The sequence below is a fragment of the Protopterus annectens genome, chromosome 2.part1 (genome assembly GCF_019279795.1).
Source record: "Protopterus annectens isolate FY-2018-M chromosome 2.part1, PAN1.0, whole genome shotgun sequence".
Taxonomy (NCBI): domain Eukaryota; kingdom Metazoa; phylum Chordata; order Ceratodontiformes; family Protopteridae; genus Protopterus; species Protopterus annectens.
This window is the reverse complement of record NC_056729.1, coordinates 1,219,806,009-1,219,824,699: the sequence shown is the minus strand read 5'-3', so window position 1 is coordinate 1,219,824,699 and position 18,691 is coordinate 1,219,806,009. Positions and strand designations below refer to the sequence as shown.

At 38.2% G+C, this 18,691-nt stretch overlaps 1 protein-coding gene across 4 annotated transcripts in view; it reads right to left on the bottom strand.

Annotated features, from left to right (window-relative positions):
• The window catches only part of KLHL29 (kelch like family member 29), a 2,735,259-nt gene that overhangs the window by 175,484 nt on the left and 2,541,084 nt on the right, over window positions 1-18,691 (bottom strand). For all 4 annotated transcript variants that reach the window (XM_044062747.1, XM_044062745.1, XM_044062748.1 and 1 more), the window contains one exon: window positions 15,962-16,160. In XM_044062747.1, the coding sequence (XP_043918682.1) occupies window positions 15,962-16,160 (199 nt within the window). The remainder of the gene's footprint in view (window positions 1-15,961; window positions 16,161-18,691) is intronic.

Sequence of the window (18,691 nt, the reverse complement as noted above, 5' to 3'; positions counted from 1 at the left end):
TCAACTCTTGATGCTTCAAGTTTATATAGTGGTTGAATTTGCGTGACATTATGATAATTTCTTAGTCTGAATCGAGGCTTGTGCTAAACAAAACTGTTTCGGTTTACAGCTACTGAAAGTATCTAGCTAAGCCAGGGTACATATTACATTGAAGCTAGGCTCTAAAATGATTCTGGTGTGACATCTTCTAATGGCAACCTGTGTAAAACAAATGATTAGTCTAAGGCCGTTTCCTGAAAAAAATTGTTTTTAGGAAATAAATCGCCATGATTAGGAGCACGTAAATGTAATTTTAAATGAAATACAATACTGATACACAGTGTACCTGACAGGAAGGCGGCCACAGAATTTCAGTCATTTCATCATGTTGTTGCACTTCTAAATTAACTATGGTCACCACCAGAAACCAAAAGAACAGACATGAATAAAAACATTTTTGGTAAAATACTTTATATTACAAATTCCTATCAGTGGGTATTTTATAGATGTTAATTATTTTGGCATTCTAAGTTACAGCTGTTCTGCTGCCAAACATTGTTATGCAATGATCTTAAATATTTAATTTTCAAACTTAGCGTTAATGTGTACAGTGGAAAGTCTCCCTTATGTTATCTAAATTCCGAGCATTTTACCATATAGCAGGATCTTAGTCACTTAAACATGTACATAATTAATGTGATTACCAAAGATTAATTTATTTTCTGTTACTAAATGCCGGTTAGCTTCGGTTAAATTATTTCCGGCTCCACTAAGTCTCCTCTTCAGTTTTTCCCTTGAAACTAGTCTAACTCTCAAGCTAAGCACTCAAAAAGCATTTTACTGCCCAGCACTTGCTCAGACCTAATAGCAAGCACTAATATACCCTGATACTGATTGCCCAGCAGGGCAAGGCTCTTTATTCACCCCTCACCAACCAAGTGACTAAGCAGCTGACCCTACTATTCAGGCATGACCAAAGAGCAACTTCAGGTGCACTCTCCAGTCCAGCTGGTGAATCTGGGTATCCTGAGGCAATGTTAAAACTGCCTCATGAACACAGACAACCTTCTCCTCGTACCACAAAAAACTAACATATGCGAGAGATGCAACTATACAGCCAAACTGGAAGCTAAGCTGTCTCCACCCAAGACTGGAACAGACAGTCAAGAGGAGAAGGTTAACACTTGCACCACAACTCCAGCCACACACAGACCTACTAAAACAGCACTGGCAAAAAATACACATAAATACACAAAATCATACTCGGAGGCTCTAAATAAAAACCTGCAAAAGCATCAGAGACCTCCAAAGCAGACACCCAAACAACTTGCACATCCTGTCACAAACCAGACAACACATAAAACACAAAATCAGTGTGCCAAACAATCACAGCCCTTAAGGCAAAATAACATACCTAACACACTAGTAATAGGTGACTCTATAGTTAGGCGCACTGACGCCCCACTCACTAGGCTGGACAAGCAGAAGGTTACTGTTAGCTGCCTGTCGGGAGCCAGAATCCGCCACATAACACAAGCACTCAGGTCACTCCAGAACAAGTACAAATATGACTCTGTCATTGTTCATGTTGGTGTGAATGACCTGAGATGTACCTCCCTGGACTACATGAAAAGAGACATGGAAGAGCTCTCTCATCATGTAGCCCAGGTTGGTATGACCCTGACCCTGAGTAGCATCCTGCCCTCACCAAGAATGATACCTCAGTACAAATAAAAAATTATCAATTTCAACAATTGGCTAAGCATCTGGTGTCATTCAAAAGGGATCCAGTGTCTGTCAGCATGGGACGACATGCTCGACAAGCCACGTTGCTTCGCAAGAGACGGCTTGTACCTGTCACTCCTAGGCTTTCGAATACTGGCCAAGGCTCTTGCTGCCCCCATAGTGTCTTTTTTAGGCAAGGCTCAAAAGTCAAACCCACCTCCATAAACAGCACAATTAACAAAAAACTGAGGGTTATGCTACTCACCTCCAGGAGTTTAAATCTCAAAATGCACGCGCTCAAAGCACTCCTCAGTATGGAGAACGCCGACATCTGTGCAGTAACTGAAACCTGGTTCAAGGCTCCAGAGAGCACCCCAGCACTACCGGGCTACAACTCATACAACATGTTTTGGCCACAGAACACGGACTGAAACACAAAAGGAGGGGGTGTATCCATATTCATCAAGGATACCTACACCTCCAGGTTAGTGGTGCAGCATGATACCTCTGAGATCATCCATGTGCAACTAACATCAGGCAAATCTGCAATGCAAATTGTGGCCTGCTACAGATCACCCTCCATGACCCAGGACCACCACTCCACCTTTCTGGAGACACTGGAAAACATGAAGGTCCTACCAAACACATTTCAGCTACCCTACCATTCACTGGGAAAACTACTCGAGTACAAATTCCCAGGCCCAGTGCTTCCTGGAATTCATCAACTCAAACGCTCTGGATCAGCTGGTAAACTCCCCTACCAGAGGTGAAAACATATTGGACCTGGTCATCACCAACATGGGTGACAGGTGTTCCACACCGGAGGGCAACCCATCACTGGTTAGATCAGACCATAAACTAATCACTCTAGATGTCTACACCCCACCACCACCCCCAACTAAGGAAACCACAGTAAAAAACTTTTCTAAAGCAAACTTCACCTTACTTAAGACAGAGGTGGTAAGTTTCACAGCCCGCAAGCTAAAGAATAACACTGCCCAAGATGCAGAAACCTTTACAAATGCACTCTATGAGCACCTACAAGGATGCATGGATCGTGCCATTCCTAGCAAAACCAAGACTCACTCTTCTAAAAGAATGAAACCAGTTTAGTGGACCCCTGCAATAAACAGGCTATATAATAGAAGGAGGAAACTAGTTCAGAAAAAAGCAAATCCCAAGAAGGAAAGACATCCCTGATCAGTATCAGTAAGAAACTGAGGTCCCTCATGAAATCATCCAAGGGTAACTTCGAAAGAAAAATAGCCAAGGATTCAAAAGATAACCACAAAGCCATCTTTAGCTATGTTAAGAATCTAAGTGGCAACTCACAGATATGCACTGAACTAGTGCAAACTAGCACAAAATATACTGAACCTACTGATATTGCCAACATCCTGGCAGATAGATTCAGTGCAAACTTCACCCCCTCTCACCTCCAAAAGGGCCCACAACAATACCAGAAAAGTGTAGTGTCCCAAAAATCACAGAAGCACAGGTGAACACAGCCCATTCAAAAGCCAAAAACACAGCGTCAATGGGACCAGATGGTGTCCCAGGCTGCATCTTACACGAACTACAGAATGAACTAACCCCCCACCTAAACACGCTGTTCAACTTCAACTTCTCCACAGGCTACGTGCCCATAGAATGGCACACAGCAACGCTATGGAGCGCATCATCATGGAACTCATTAACAATGACATTGGGAACCTCCAAACACTTGACCCGACCCAGTTCGGCTTTGTTAAGGGCAGATCATGCCTACTAAACCTGGTTGACTTCTTCGAGACAGTCACCAAGACCATAGACGAGGGAAAGGTGGTTCACACATCCTACCTTGACCTCTCCAGGGCTTTCAACACCATTCCCCACTCAGGTATTACAGAAAAACTCACCAGCCTGAACATAAACCCCTACGTCATGAGATGGGTTGCCACCTGGCTTACAGACAGAACTCACACGGTACGAATAGCGGGCTCCAGGTCCGACTCTAAACCATTCACAAGTGGTGTCCCGCAATGCTCAATCCTGGGACCCCTACTGTTTGGCATATACTTCTCAGAAGTACAGGCAAACACAGGACTATGGCTAACCAAGTTCTCTGATGACTGCAAACTGGGAGCCATAATTGACTCTCCGGCTGACACGGACATCCTCCAAACGGGTCTTACTGAGATGGATACCTGGTGTCAAAGTCATGGCCTCAAGCTAAATGCCAAAAAATGCATAGTCATCCAGTTTGGGAAAAACAAAACACCCACGAATTACCACATAGGTGGCAGCTCCCTTAATACAGAAGAGGTAATAAGAGATTTGGGGACGCAGGTAGATAGTAATCTCTCCTTTGACAATCATATTGCCAAAGTAGTTAGGAAATCCTTCTATGTGGCCCATCTAATTACAAAAGGGTTCGCATCTAGAACTAAAGAGGTTATAGTGCCCCTCTACTCGTCACTCATTAGACCCATCATAGAGTACAATGCCCCATTTGGGATGTACCTCACAAGACACTTCCAACAGCTGGAAAGACCACAAAAGTACCTCACCAAGAGGATTACTGGTCTCAAACATATGTCCTATGCAGCCCAACTGAAAAAACTCCGGCTGTACTCAGTGGCATATCGCTTACTCAGAGGTGATCTTTGCCTGACTTACAAAGCCATGTCCAACTCAGAATTGATGGACATGCTCACCTAAAGAAATCCAAGTCACTGCGAGCCACGCGCTCTAGTGAGCTAAACCTCGCCACAACAATAAACAGAACATGCTGGAGGGATAGATTCCTGTCACAGAGACTCCCCATGCTTTGGAACAAAATTCCAAATTACATCAGGCAGACCCCCTCACCACACTCTTCAAGAGAAACCTTGACGAGTGGATGGGTAACAGAAAATACACCCCTGGGTTCACTTCATAGGCTCTGCTTGACAGAGGATCAGTTAATTAATCAATGGGGCGGCGAAAGCCGACACAATCTGGCTAGGCTTATAAATGCCCTCGGGCAGATAGCCTAGTACCTACCTATGAACCTAAACCGCAGTGACTTCAAATCCTGACTGTTACAGTTTGCGACCTCAAAAATATATGAAGAACATATCTGTATTATACCAAGACTTACACTTAAGACTAGTTTTCAGAATCTTTAGTGGAATCTGATTTTGCATAGTTCAGAGTAGCAAACATCTGTGTACAGTACAGATTTAACATCTTTTTTCAGAGGAGGCAGTCGTTCTCCAGATTTATGTCATATGAATACTGCATATACTAGGTAGTCAGTAAGGTGCATAACTTATGTGAAGGGTTGCGTCTGACCTACGGTACAGAAACACAGAGTAATAGGATGACAAAAAAAATGCATGCTAACTATTCTCAAAAGTACTTTCCAGAATAATCTGCATACAGAAACAATCAATCCTTGAAGGGGACAACAATGTCAACATGTACTCTACTTCTCTTGCCTTAATTATGCACATGGTGACAAATAAGAATACTTATTTTTTTTATAATTTGAATTAATTTTTTATTTTATTTATTAGATGACCATGCAAATCCATTACAAACAACCCTTTTCAGGGATGACACAGAAACAAAGTCTATTACTTAAGTTTAAATTAATTTAACCAATAATGTACTACTTATCACACTATTAAAAATCATATTTAACTCACATACCTCTATGTCTGCATATATAATGTGATAAAAATATATACAGGCACAACTATTATACACACACACACACACACACACACACATATATATATATATATATATATATATGTGTGTGTGTGTGTGTGTATCAGAAATAACGGGAATGAGAATGAATATTCAGTGGCTCAACAAACACAATACAATGTAACTGTAAAATAATATAGCCACTGAATAAAACATGGTAGAAGTTAACATAAAAACAAAGCATTTAATCACTATAAAATAAAATAAAATGGAATCAGGTAAGCACTTTCACATACAGCTTTATCAAATCTCTAAGATCGCTCACTAAAACACCTTGTTTAAATAAAAAGTTAATCAAAATTAACCTATGAGAAATCAGCAACAATTATGTATTCTTACATCAATTCCTATGTAACACATATCACATCACTTCCTTCGTAAACAAAAATGAGATAAAATCCAAAGTTGTAATGACTAACAAAAGTATAGCATCAAAAAAAAGTAATAACAATAATGTTATTATAAAAACCGTAAGGAAAACTAATAAAAAACTAATACCTGATTCCGCACTTCCTCATGATAGGCTTTAAGAAAGCTTTCTCATTTGAACCTTTGCCTTGATTTGCATGCAGTTTAATGTTGTTGTGTCTTTCGGCTTTTCCCAGTTAGGGGTCGCCACAGCGGAACTCCGGTCCGCTAATGATTGGCAGTAGATTTTTACGTGCCGAGTTGCCAGCTCTGATGCACAACCTTCAAAGAAGGTACGCCCATTCACGCATGTCTCCACACAGAAGACGCTCTAGCTGAGAATCAAACATAGGGTTGCCACCTTTTCAAATGCCCAAAGTGGGACATTTTTTGTACAAATGTCAGATTTTGCAAAGCAAAACATACCCACAGCAAGTACAAAGGACAGAACTTCACTTTTTTGCTTACATAAATGCTTATTCTTGTAGCATTTTAGTTGCTTATTCTATTTCTTATAACATTTAGGTGTTTCAGAAACAGAATAGCTGTTTTATGCAACTATTACATTAAATATAGGAAATATGTTTGTCCTAATATCTCAGGACATTTGCCATTTTTTCAATTTTTATGCAGGACACAACTGCCCAAAGAGGGACTGTCCCTCGCAAAGTGGGACAGGTGGTTACCCTAATCGAACATGACAACATCTTACTGTGAGGCGACAACGCTACCGCACGCAGTTTAATAATCCATCTAATTTCCCTGTTCTCAGTGGTGTTCCTGATATCACCTCATCGTACACCAGGTAACACTCTGTCAATAACCATAAATTTAAAGGATATCATAACTTTGCACGTGTTTAGACAGCGCATTATTAACTGAACCTATACGTATATTGTACAGATGTTCTCTTATCCAATCTTAAAGCATACAATCGGTATTACTGACATAGAAAGAGTAACACTGTGTGCAGCGGGCTAAATAAACCACATGTTGGGTACTACAATCTGCTTCAACGTTAAATACATAATTTTGACTGGTGTCAGGATGTAAAAATGTACCAGATGTATCAACACAATTGACAATATTTGCATTTGGAACACTGTTTAGTGAAACAGGCAGTGGAATCTTTCAAATACCCAGCATCACCTTTAGGGTAACATAAAAGTCTTTTTAAAGACTTAGTGTTCTTAGAAACAAATGATGATGGATCTCCTGCTACCTCCTTTATCACTGGATCAATGGTAAGTTCCCCCGCAATGCTTCTTTTCAGTTTTAGTAACATCCCTTACATCATTAGTGTAAAAAGGGGAACATTTAACTTTTTAATAATTTTATTGTACCCACTGCATCCAGTGTCAGAAACTTCAGAAAAATATGGTGCCCCTTTACCATGCCTCATTGTGAAGACCTGCTATATCACATCACTGACCTCGACCTTGCTGATTCGTCTGGTGACAAACTTTTCACTGAGGTCAAGTAATTCTGTACAAAGACCTTCATCTGATGCATTTAATATTGATGCCCTAAGGCCTTGCCCTTTTATTATATTCTTAAAAACATGCGGAGGATGCATGCTCCATCTATGTAGAAGAGAATTTTTATAACAGGGTTTCCTATAAACCCCAATGTAAATATTGACATCCACTGTCTTCTAATGGAGATATCCAGATAGTTAATCTCTGAAGAAGAAAATGTCATAGAAAAATTAAGAAATGTGGTAGTTCCATTCAAATAATCTAAAAAGGTGTAAAGCTCCACCTGTTTACCAGTCCATATAAAAAACAAATCATTCGTGAATCGGCGCCAAAAGGGGACCTTTATTTGACATGTTTAGGTGTCTATCATAAATGTCTCTTCCAAAAGGCCATCGCAAGAATTAGATGTGCCCACAGCTATGCCATCTTTTTGTAGATAGAACCTACTGTCAAATGTAAATACATTACTCTGGGACTATTTCCATGAAAAGAGAGACCAAATCAATTAGCCTGGATGTATGATCACTGTGTTTGGATAAATAACCTTTAATGTAATTTATCCCAATATCACTGGGAATCATTGTAAATAAAGACTGAGCATCAAGTGTCACAAAACGATAATCTGAGCTTGTCAGATGATTTTTAGTGAAACAGTACAGATCTCGTAAGAACTGTTTGGTGTCATTTAGTACCCTAACATTCCTAGCAAGGACTGATCTCAAGTGGTTCTCTACATAAAATGAAAATAGTTCAGTAGACCATTTACGTCCTGCCATAATGGGTCTTAATGGTGGATTTAATGTATCTTTTTGCATTTTGGGTTGACCCTGGATGATGGGTATTAAAGGCTCATGTACCAATAGGAACTTAAACAAATCTAGAGAGATCAATCTATTTGATAGACAGTCATCCAGCATATTATCTATTAATAATTTTATCAATTTCACTGGAACTAGCCTGTTTGTAAACAGAAGTATCATTTAACATATCTCTCAACTGACCATAGTAATAATTCCTATCCATTACAATGATCGAGCCGCCTTTATCGACAGGTCTAATTATAATCATGCCATCATTCTGTAATGTTCTTAAGGCTGCTTTCTCTTTAAAAGTCAAATTAAAGTAACCCCTCCTATTAGATTTCCTATCCCTCATCTGAGAAACCTTTTCAACTAATTTACAGAAAGCATCAGTAAGTGCATTAGGAGATGGTATATAGGCACTAGGTTGTTTAAAAATATTAGGTATTTTAGAATCAAGCTTAGGGGTGTTGCCAAACTCCAGTTTTAACAAAATAGTTCTTACAACCATTGTAATATTCTAAAAAGTATCAGTAACATCAGCCCTTTTGGAAGGTAGAAACGAAAGTCCTTTTTCTAAGTTTCAACTCATAACATGTCAAAGCTTGTGCAGAAATGTTCCAAACTATTGAATTAATGTTTGTTTCCATACTTTTTTCAATGACTGGGTAACATTCTTTTTGGGTGGTAATTTCCTTTTGTTGTGTCCTCTGCTTCTTGATCGACCAGTTCTCAACTGAAAATCCCGATTTATAGGTAAAGGAAAATTGGATGGGGAGCCACCAAGAGGAGTAGTTTTATTGGTACAGGTCTTTCTTCTCACATCATTGTCTGAGTCCAAAGTTTGTGCTTGTTCTATAGAAAAACTATTATAATTGACACTAGTATTAGATTCAACATCGGCACATAGTGCTGTCGCATCACCCTGGCCATTATTAATTGTCGAGGTTTGGCTGATCAGTTCACTGCCGGTACCAACAGTTAAATCTTTCTCTGTTCTGGCCACATTATCAATTCTCCTCAGATGAGAAGCAGTCCACTGCCTAGGCCATGTAAAAACATGGCCATTCCTAAAATCAGCAACATCCCTCTCTAACTTCAACCATTTCTGTAGCAATAACTTCCTCTCAAAGACCAAAACCATATCTACCAAGGAATCTAAGCTGTTATTGACCAGCGTTATCGGAAAGTGCTCATATAGATCTAAGTGCTGTTTTTTAATGTTATCCTGTAGAGTTTTTTCTTCTGGCATAAAAAAGTCAATTAGTAATTTCATATAATTGCTTACCTCGAGGTTGAGTTTTTGCCATCTCGAAAGTAACTCAGGGTACTGTTCCCAATATGTTGGCATCTTGAGCAGATGTAGCCCCCTAGGGACAATCCCCCTTTGTAGACATACCTTGAGGGTTGCCTCTGTGTTTGTAGCCATTTTAATTTCAACAAATCAGATTCCAATTTATCCATAGCTGTCATCGCAGCATGAAGGTCAGTATCAGCAGCAACACTTTTCTCTCCTAAGGAGTCTCTCTCATATGTTAAAAGTGGATTATCATCTCTAGCAATGCATCACAGGAAACATTCTGAATGCCCAATAGGCTGTTCAGTAGTTCTAGTACGACTGTAATCGAATTCAACTCCTCTGGCACATCCCTCAGTCATGCTTCTCATTGTGGTAACAAAACTAGATCCACCAATGATTAAAATAACAGAAATAACAGGAACGAGAATGAACATTTAGAATGAGAATGTTACAGAATGAGGGCACGATTATAATTAGACCTGCTGATAAAGGTGGCTCGATCATTGTTATGGATAGGAATTATTACTATGGTCAGATGAGAGATATGTTAAATAAAATTTATTTTTACAAATAGGTTAGTTCCAGTGAAATTGATAAAATTATTAATAGAATATATAATACGCTAGATGACTGGCTATCAAGTATATTGATCTCACTAGATTTATTTAAGTTCCTATTGGTAAATGAGCCTTTAATACCCATCATCCAGGGTCAGCCCAAAATACATAAAGATCTGTTAAATCCACCATTAAGATGAACGTAAATGGTCTACTGAACTATTTTCATTTTATGCAAAAATAAAAATAAAACAAGTTACTATTCAGACCAAGCACGTTGGTTTGACAAAGCTGTATGCGAAAGCGCTAACCGATTTAGGATCCAAATAAACCTGATTTTATATATCATTGCCTTTTTCTTGTGGGACATTAACAACGTGCTTGGTCTGAATAGACTTGGACTGCATTTTGGATTGTTTGGCTTTTCCAGAGTGAGACCACATACTTTCTTTGTTTGGAGCTTTTACCAGTAACTTGTTTTATTTTTGCATTTACATATACTGGCGTTTTCATTACTGGTGCTCCTATTTTTATCAGGTGCAGTAATTGTCATCTTTTACGTTTGTATTTTCATTTTATGTAGAGGACCACTTGAGATTGGTCCTTGCTAGGAATGTTAGGGTACTAAATGACACCAAACAGTTCTTGAGAGATCTGTACTGTTTCACTAAAAATAATCTGCCAATCTCGGATTAGTGTTTTGTGACACTTGATGTGCAGTTTTTATTTACAATGATTCCCAATGATATTGGGATAAATTATGTTAAAGGTTATTTATCCAAACACAGTGATTATACATCCAGGCTAATTGATTTGGTTTCTCTTTTCATGGAAATAGTCCTTGAGAGTAATGTATTTGCATCTGACAATAGGTTCTATCTACAAAAAGATGGATAGCTATGGGCACATCTAGTGCCAATAGCTATGCCAATATGGTGATAGCCTTTTGAGAAGAGACATTTATGATAGAGATTGAAACATATCAGTTAAAGGTCCCCTTCTATCACCAATTCATGGATGATTTGTTTTTTATATGGACTGGTAAACAGGAGGAGCTTTATGCCTTTTTAGATCATTTGAATGGAACTACCACATTTCTTAACTTTCATATGACATTTTCTTCTTCGGAGATTAACTATCTAGATATCTCCATGAGGAAGACAGTGGATGGGAATTTTGACACAGGGGTTTATAGGAAACCCTGTTATAGAAATTCCCTTCTACATGGATGGAGCATGCATACTCTGCATGTTTTTAAGAATACAATAAAAGGGCAAGGCCTAAGGGCATCAATATTAAATGCATCAGATGAAGTTTCTGACACTGGATACAATGGCTGCGATAAAGTTGCTAAAACATTAAATGTTCCCCTTACTTACACGAATGATGTAATGGATGTTACTGAAATTGAAAGGAAGCATTGGGGGGTACTTGCAGAGTATCCACTGATAAAGGAGATAGTAGGTGATCAACCATTGTTTGTTTATAAGAACACTAAGTCTTTAGAAAGACTTTTATGTTACCCTAAAGGTGATGCAGGGAATCTGAAAGATTCCACTGCCTGTTTCACTAAACCCTGTTCCAAATGTAACTATTGTCAATTTGTTGATACATCTGGTACATTTTTATATCCTGACACCTGTGTATTTAACGTTGAAGCAGATTGTAGTAGCCAACATGTGGTTTATTTAGCCCACTGTGCACGGTGTTACTTTTTCTACATTGATAAAACCGATCGTATGCTTAAAGATTCAATAAGAGAATGTCTGTGCAATATACGTATAGGTTCAGTTAATAATGCATTTTTTAAACACGTACTAAGTTGCGATATCATGCATTCCTTTAAATTTATGGTTACTGACAGAGTGTTACCCAGTGTATGAGGAGGCAATATCAGGAACACCACTGAGAACAGGGAAATTAGATGGATTATTAAACTGCATGTAGATCAAGGCAAAAGTTTAAATGAGAAAACATCCTTAAAGCCTATCTTGAGGAAGTGTGGAATCGGGTATTAGTTTTTTATTAGTTTTCCTTACAGTTTTTATAACATTATTATTACTTTATTTGATGTTATACTTTTGTTAGTTGTTACGACTTTGGATTTTATCTAATTTTTGTTTAAAAAGGAAGTGATGTGATATGCGTTACATAGGAACTGATTTCAGAATATGTAATTGATTGCTGATTTCTCATAGGTTAATTTTTATTAACTTGTTACTTAAACAAGCTGTTTTAGTGAGTGATCTTAGCGGTTTGATAAAGCTGTATGCAAAAGTGCTTACCTGGTTCCATTTTATTTATTTTATTTTATAGTGATTAAACACTTTGTTTTTATGCTAACTTTGACCATGTTTTATTCAGTGGCTATACTATTTTACAGTTATATATATATATATATATATATATATATATATATATATGTATATATATATATATGAGACAAATTAACAAATTACCATAATGTCGAGTTGCAAAATGGTGAGATGGAAGCGACAAAACTGTGGCAAGAAATGTTAAGTGGGTCTACATAACTGTACACATGGCTAGGCATCTTACACATTGGGAGACATCTTATGATTCCACATCACTGCTTGTTCTTATGTTCCAGGTTCTGTTGGTGAATATAACACTGCAGGACACTGTGCAGTCCAGCTGCCAACTGTCACCTATATGGTCATGTTAAGTATGGCTCATAATCCAAGTCAACAGTGATTACTTATCATTCACTCTTTCAAGTAAAAAGCTGATAAGAATGGGTGGTAGTGGAGGGACTGGCACATTAACTTGTAACACAGGCACAACAACAAAAGATCTGATATGGATGTGCATGCTCCCAACCAAGCAACACATCATTCGCAGCTTGGAGCTCAACAGTGTCTAAATGCTTTTACTACAGCAAGCCTAGGATGCCTCTCTCCCTCCTTCCAGAATTTGTGAACCACCACCACTGATCGCTCATTACCATCCTTTCCTGCCCAGCCACTCTAGCACCCATGCCACTAGCCAAACATGGGTTGTTCATTAAGGGCTCTAGCTCTCTGTGCCACTGGACCTTCCCCTATATTTGATTAGACTGAAGAGTGGATTCATATTAGTAAAGTACCCTGTTGCTTGATTCTGAAGTTCTGTTCTCTGCAAGGGTGTGCTACCAGCACTGTTCTAGAATATATAATGGCATAGTCCTGAAGCAAAACAGATGAAATTATAAACCAATGCAATAACTCAGCACCTATTCAAAAATAAATAAGATGAAATAAAAAAAAAACTGAAGGGAAGGAAACAAGAGCACCATTAGTCTCTGCAGCTATGCAAAGCAACCCCATTTCACAGTCTGACTATTCCTTCAGCAGAAGGATCCCATACTCATTGACTCTAATATACCTCAGCTCATAAAACAAGGAAGACAAACACAGCTAAGAAAATATGCAGTAATTAGCAAAAGCAAATATGACATGGGTAGAAGTATCAGTAATGCTGAAAGTATACCTAACTACATTGTGACAAACATTAGTGCAGCCTGCATTGAAATTTCATTTGGCTTCCTATCTGATGAATCAAACAAGAAAGACAGGTTCTCCAGTGCTTGCTTAAGATACCAAAAAAAGTATGGAGACAGTCCACATATGGCAGGTAATCAGGTGACCAAACACAACCACTTTTTTATAATGATCCAAAGCACAGACTTCCTTATCTGGAGAAGGAGAAGTGAAGTCGTATCTGATATATACCAGTGTTAGGAAATAAAGCTAAGTTCCCAAAATGTGTTACAGCAAGCCTACATCATCTCATATAACAGACCTTAAGTCTCTCTAACTGTCAAAACATAACAGCGAACCTCCTTATTCAATGTGCTATACTTCATTGTAAATTAGGAGGGATGTGTACTATTTAGGAGTACTTAGCTTTTCGGTTGGGAGGTTGACATAATGGTTAAGGTGTTCACCTTATAGACACATGGTGCAGGGTTTGATTTTCACATGGGGTAATTGGCTAGGTTTAAAATGTCCCACAAGGGCAGTTAGCCTAGTAATAACCTATGAATTTCATAGACTAGTACTAGGCTAACTATCCTCGTGGGCCATTTTAAGCCTAGCCAATTACCCCATTTGAGAGTCAAACCCTGTACTTTGTTTCTGTAAGGTAAGCACCTCAACCATTATGCCAACCTCTCACTTTCCCATATATACTTTACAAAGCAGACTTTCATCACACACAGTTTAAATATAATAGTATATTTTAGTACATCAATCCTGTACCACTGTTTTGCAGTTAAACACAACATTTTTTTCACTTTTATCCTCACATACTGTGCAACAATGCAATCAACATTTTAAACACACATTTCCAAACTTGTTCAATCCCATCCCAATACAGTCTAGAAGCTCATGTGGCCAGCTGACCTTACAATTTGAGGCACACTAAAATAAGGAAATCACTCTGCAATTTTACAGTAAAGGATACCCGTTTTCAGATCTGCCTAACACAGACCTGTTATTCTGGAGATGGTTAAACTACAGTTCTTCCATGCAGCATACATCCCTAAGCTCTGGCCTCATGGGTGACATGACTAATGCTTTTTCACAAAATTAAGCTACACAAATAAATCCATTACTCTGGTGATAACAGGGTATTTCAGCCAGCAAATAGACTCTTATCATTATCAAGACTTTTTTAAAGGAGAAATCTTCAAGTGAAAACTTAATTGAGGAGGATTATCTGTTATCCCTATTTTAGACAGTCATCCATATCTGTTTCACTACATTTCTGTACAGAATAAATTTTAGACTTTAAAGTAAAAGCAATAAAATAATTTTCTAGGGTATTTGTTGTGATCCCATTCCTCTACTCCACCAACATGGGGTAGGGACATTGAAAATGATGAATAAGTGAATGATAGTTAATGGGATGCACCCAAGTGGAGCTGGCAGAAAGAAGGCCTGTGCTTCAGAGATAAACATATATAGCACTTGTGATATCTGAAGATAGAGATGGGAGAACAATGCCTGGTTTGGTTTTGGACACACACACCTACCTGATTGTAATGCTACCTGTTAGAACATGTTGATAACAGTTCTCTCTGTCAGAATACATCATGTTAAGAACACATTTTTGAAACGAATCAGCATTTGCCCAAGATATGAGCACAAGCTGCCAGATCATCAGTGTTGAGACCTTCTCCTCTGACTTGCAAATATGAGACCATCACTCAAGAAGACATAATCCAGGAGGCATTATTTCATGGGACCAAACTCAGCTGCAACACCTGCTGCAGGAGGAAACAGGTTCTGAGATTTTGACTGCCATTGCTGGCAAAAGGTAGGAAAATGTTGGCTATAACTAACCTCCCCCCACACACATAGTTATGTGTTGAAGTGCAGGTGCTGGGAGGCATCTTCATTACAATGCTCCAAATGCTTGTTGTTAGTTTCTGGATACAGACCCCAGGGGGTGGACTTTTGTGAGGAACAGCCAACAGAAGTGGACTCTGTATGAGATCCACAACTACGTGCCTTAGGACTAGACTTACTTTTTGAGTTGGTTGTGTGTCTCCAAAATGTGAAAAAAAAAACAAGTTATAAGACTCTGTAACATTTACTTTCCAGCTAAAGGCATAGTGCATGTTGACAAGGCTATATCAGCCTTTTTTTTTTAATTTCTCCTAATGTTTTGGGTTTTTAATACTATGACAGGAACGGACCCAAGAAACAGTGGTCTTAAGCAAAACACAACCTCTGCACACAACTTCATATTATACTACAGTCAGAGAATATGCAAAGAGACAAAAGTAACAGGAAATCTTGTGCCTGGATTGCATGGTTCGTGGATTGCAGTCATTGAAGAAAAACTGCAAAGTTTGACAGCTTGGACTATATTGCATTAAAAATGTAACTGCAACCATTTTCATATGCAATAAACATGCACTACAATACTGACTGATAGAGGAAGGTCACAGCTGTGAACAGATAGTAGCTTTACCTGCTGAAAATCTTGGTCGTGTCCGTGGTGTCTGCATTTCTTGTCGTGCATGTGGCAACATGTGATAACGTTTTGCTTCATTAACTAGATCTCGACAGGCCTCTGAAGACTTTATCAACTCTTCATTATCTACTACATTTAATAAGTAACTTGGATGGATGAAGGGTAAGCGAACTACGGCCAACAGTTCTGCAATATGCTGCAAAAAAAAAAAGGAAATAGTTATTGTTCAGCAACTGCTGGCATAACACAACTATCTGAATGTTTGATATACAAAGAAAGACAGCATGTGTCTTTAATACATTGCTGTGCTTATATTAAAAGTAGAAGTATAACTAAACCTTTCATCGATCATACGATTACACGATATAATGCAGAGCAGTTTGCCACTGAATATTAACACTATGAATTATTTTAAACTGTAATTTTATTTTGTTAGCCTAAATCCCACATCATGCATAAAAAGCACCCCTACTGGTTCAGTACACCAGCCCAGACACCAGTATGACAAAATAAATAAGCCATTAAGAAAATGCATCTGCATATGCAATTCATATTTAAATGACTATGAACATAACACACTAAGCAAAATCTGCTTCTCTGCCTAGTATCCACCTGGCTTCTCAAATGTTCTGTTTTATGTACCTTGCATTTATCTTTCAACTGCTATGATTTAGCTTAGCACTATGAGTCTTGCCCTCAGATTTAGCTTTGGTTTTACTAAACTACTGACTTTCTTTAAAAAGATATACTTTTTTAATTGCACATACATTATTAAATTGCTTAAGAAAGCCTATACAAAGGTTAAGTATCCCTAACTATGGGCGATCTAGAATCTGAAGACTATCTATTCTGAAAACTAAGACCATTCCCTTCTTTCTTTTTGGCCCTTTATTATGATTTTTATTGCTGAGAAGTTGACACATACAACTGCATTTCCTAGTTTTCCCAAATAATGTGCTGAGAATCTGCACACAGAATATACTAAATTCTGCAGATAATGCTGCCATCTATGCTGTAACAAATACAGCAAGAAAAGGTTCCTGTTATATTTCAAAGACCTGATGCATGACTATTGGAACTGCAAGTATTAAGTGTGATTACATGTAGATAAGTCATAAATTGTTGCATGTTGGAGTATTCCATCTTCTCTGAGGTATAGCAATGTTGGAATTTGTATATATAAACTGTGGAGATGAGGGATGCGGCTCCCCCCAAACATTGTGGATACATTTCTTGTTGGGAGGGTGGCTTAATGGTTAAGGTGCTTGCCTTGCAAGCACAAGGTGCAAAGTTTGAGTCTCACAAGGGATAATTGGTTAGGCTTAAAAAGGCTCACAAGGGCAGTTAGCTTAGTATGAACCTATGCAAGGAGCTTGCCTCAATTAAAAAGATAGCATTTAGGTGTAACAGTGAGATCTGGACTCTGCTGTTATGTTCCGAGTATTACAGATAATGTTTTGTGACTTCCATTGTACAGCCTTGAACTTCCAATAGGGAACCTACTAGTGACCTCACCACTCTGTTGTTATTCACTGCCAAGGCTTGCTTATCAATCTGTCAGGGAAAAAAGTCAAAGATTATTCTATTTTGCACTTCGCAGAACATACTCCTGCAGTCACATGATTAGCCCCCTCCTGATTTCTGTCAGAACCAGACCTGTAACTATTTGGGCGCTACTTTTTTTTCTATAGCCATTCCCTATCAAGAAAGCCAGTATGATTGTCCACATTCTCATGATGATACAGAAACTCATTTTTGCCATTATATCATTCCATGTTTTTAGTTCGTATTATAAATTACTGGATATAGCATAATAATCTGCTCGGTGAGGACAATGCCCGGACCAATGCTTTTCTTTTTACACTCAGTTGCATAATCTTGTTTGAAATACTATTCTGTTGTGTTTGGGAAAAAAAACTATTCTTTTTGACCTCATTCTTCATCACATCACAAGTTTGTCTTGTTCTGATATAACAATAAAATGGCTTTTCTGTTGTGTTTACATATCCGGCTGCCAACTCTTTCTAGTTATAGCAGCCTTGCCTTCTAAAATCTCTGGACCAACATATGCTTTCAGCACTGGCTCAGCACCTAGCTTGAAGACCTTATTGTTGCAGTATGTTACCTCTCTATGTATTATGACCACTGACTCCGCTAATTAAAATGTTGCCTCATGCACAGTTCTGATCACTTTAAAGTGGAATATTGCTAACTATCTGAATTTCTGTGCTTAAGTACTGTACTAAGATTGCAGTCTAATATTTTTTTGCCTTCATCTTTTCACAGTACAATAAGCATGTTTTGTGTCACAATTGCTGAGTTCCTACAGCTGAAATATCAGCTACGTAGCTTGTCAATCTACAGTTTTTGTAATGCTAGTTTATGCAATCATTGCTTTTCTGGTGGAATATCTGCAATGAATATTTTCATTTTTAGAGGAACACTCAAGACCTTGAGTACTTGTAGCTTTACCTGAAAAAGAAAATGTTAAGTAATAATAAACTGTTTTTAAAATGTGCGTAATTTGGATCTGTAAAACATATTTTATTATAAACATTCTGGGTACTACATGGGACTTGTGGTTTCAGCAGACAAAATGCAGACTTCAAATTATATAGTAACACATTGCACAAATGTTTTCTTTGAATTCCTTTTCACCGCATGTCCATTTATAAAACACAAAAACTTGCTTCACAGTATGCATTTATTCAGATCTGCATTCTTCTA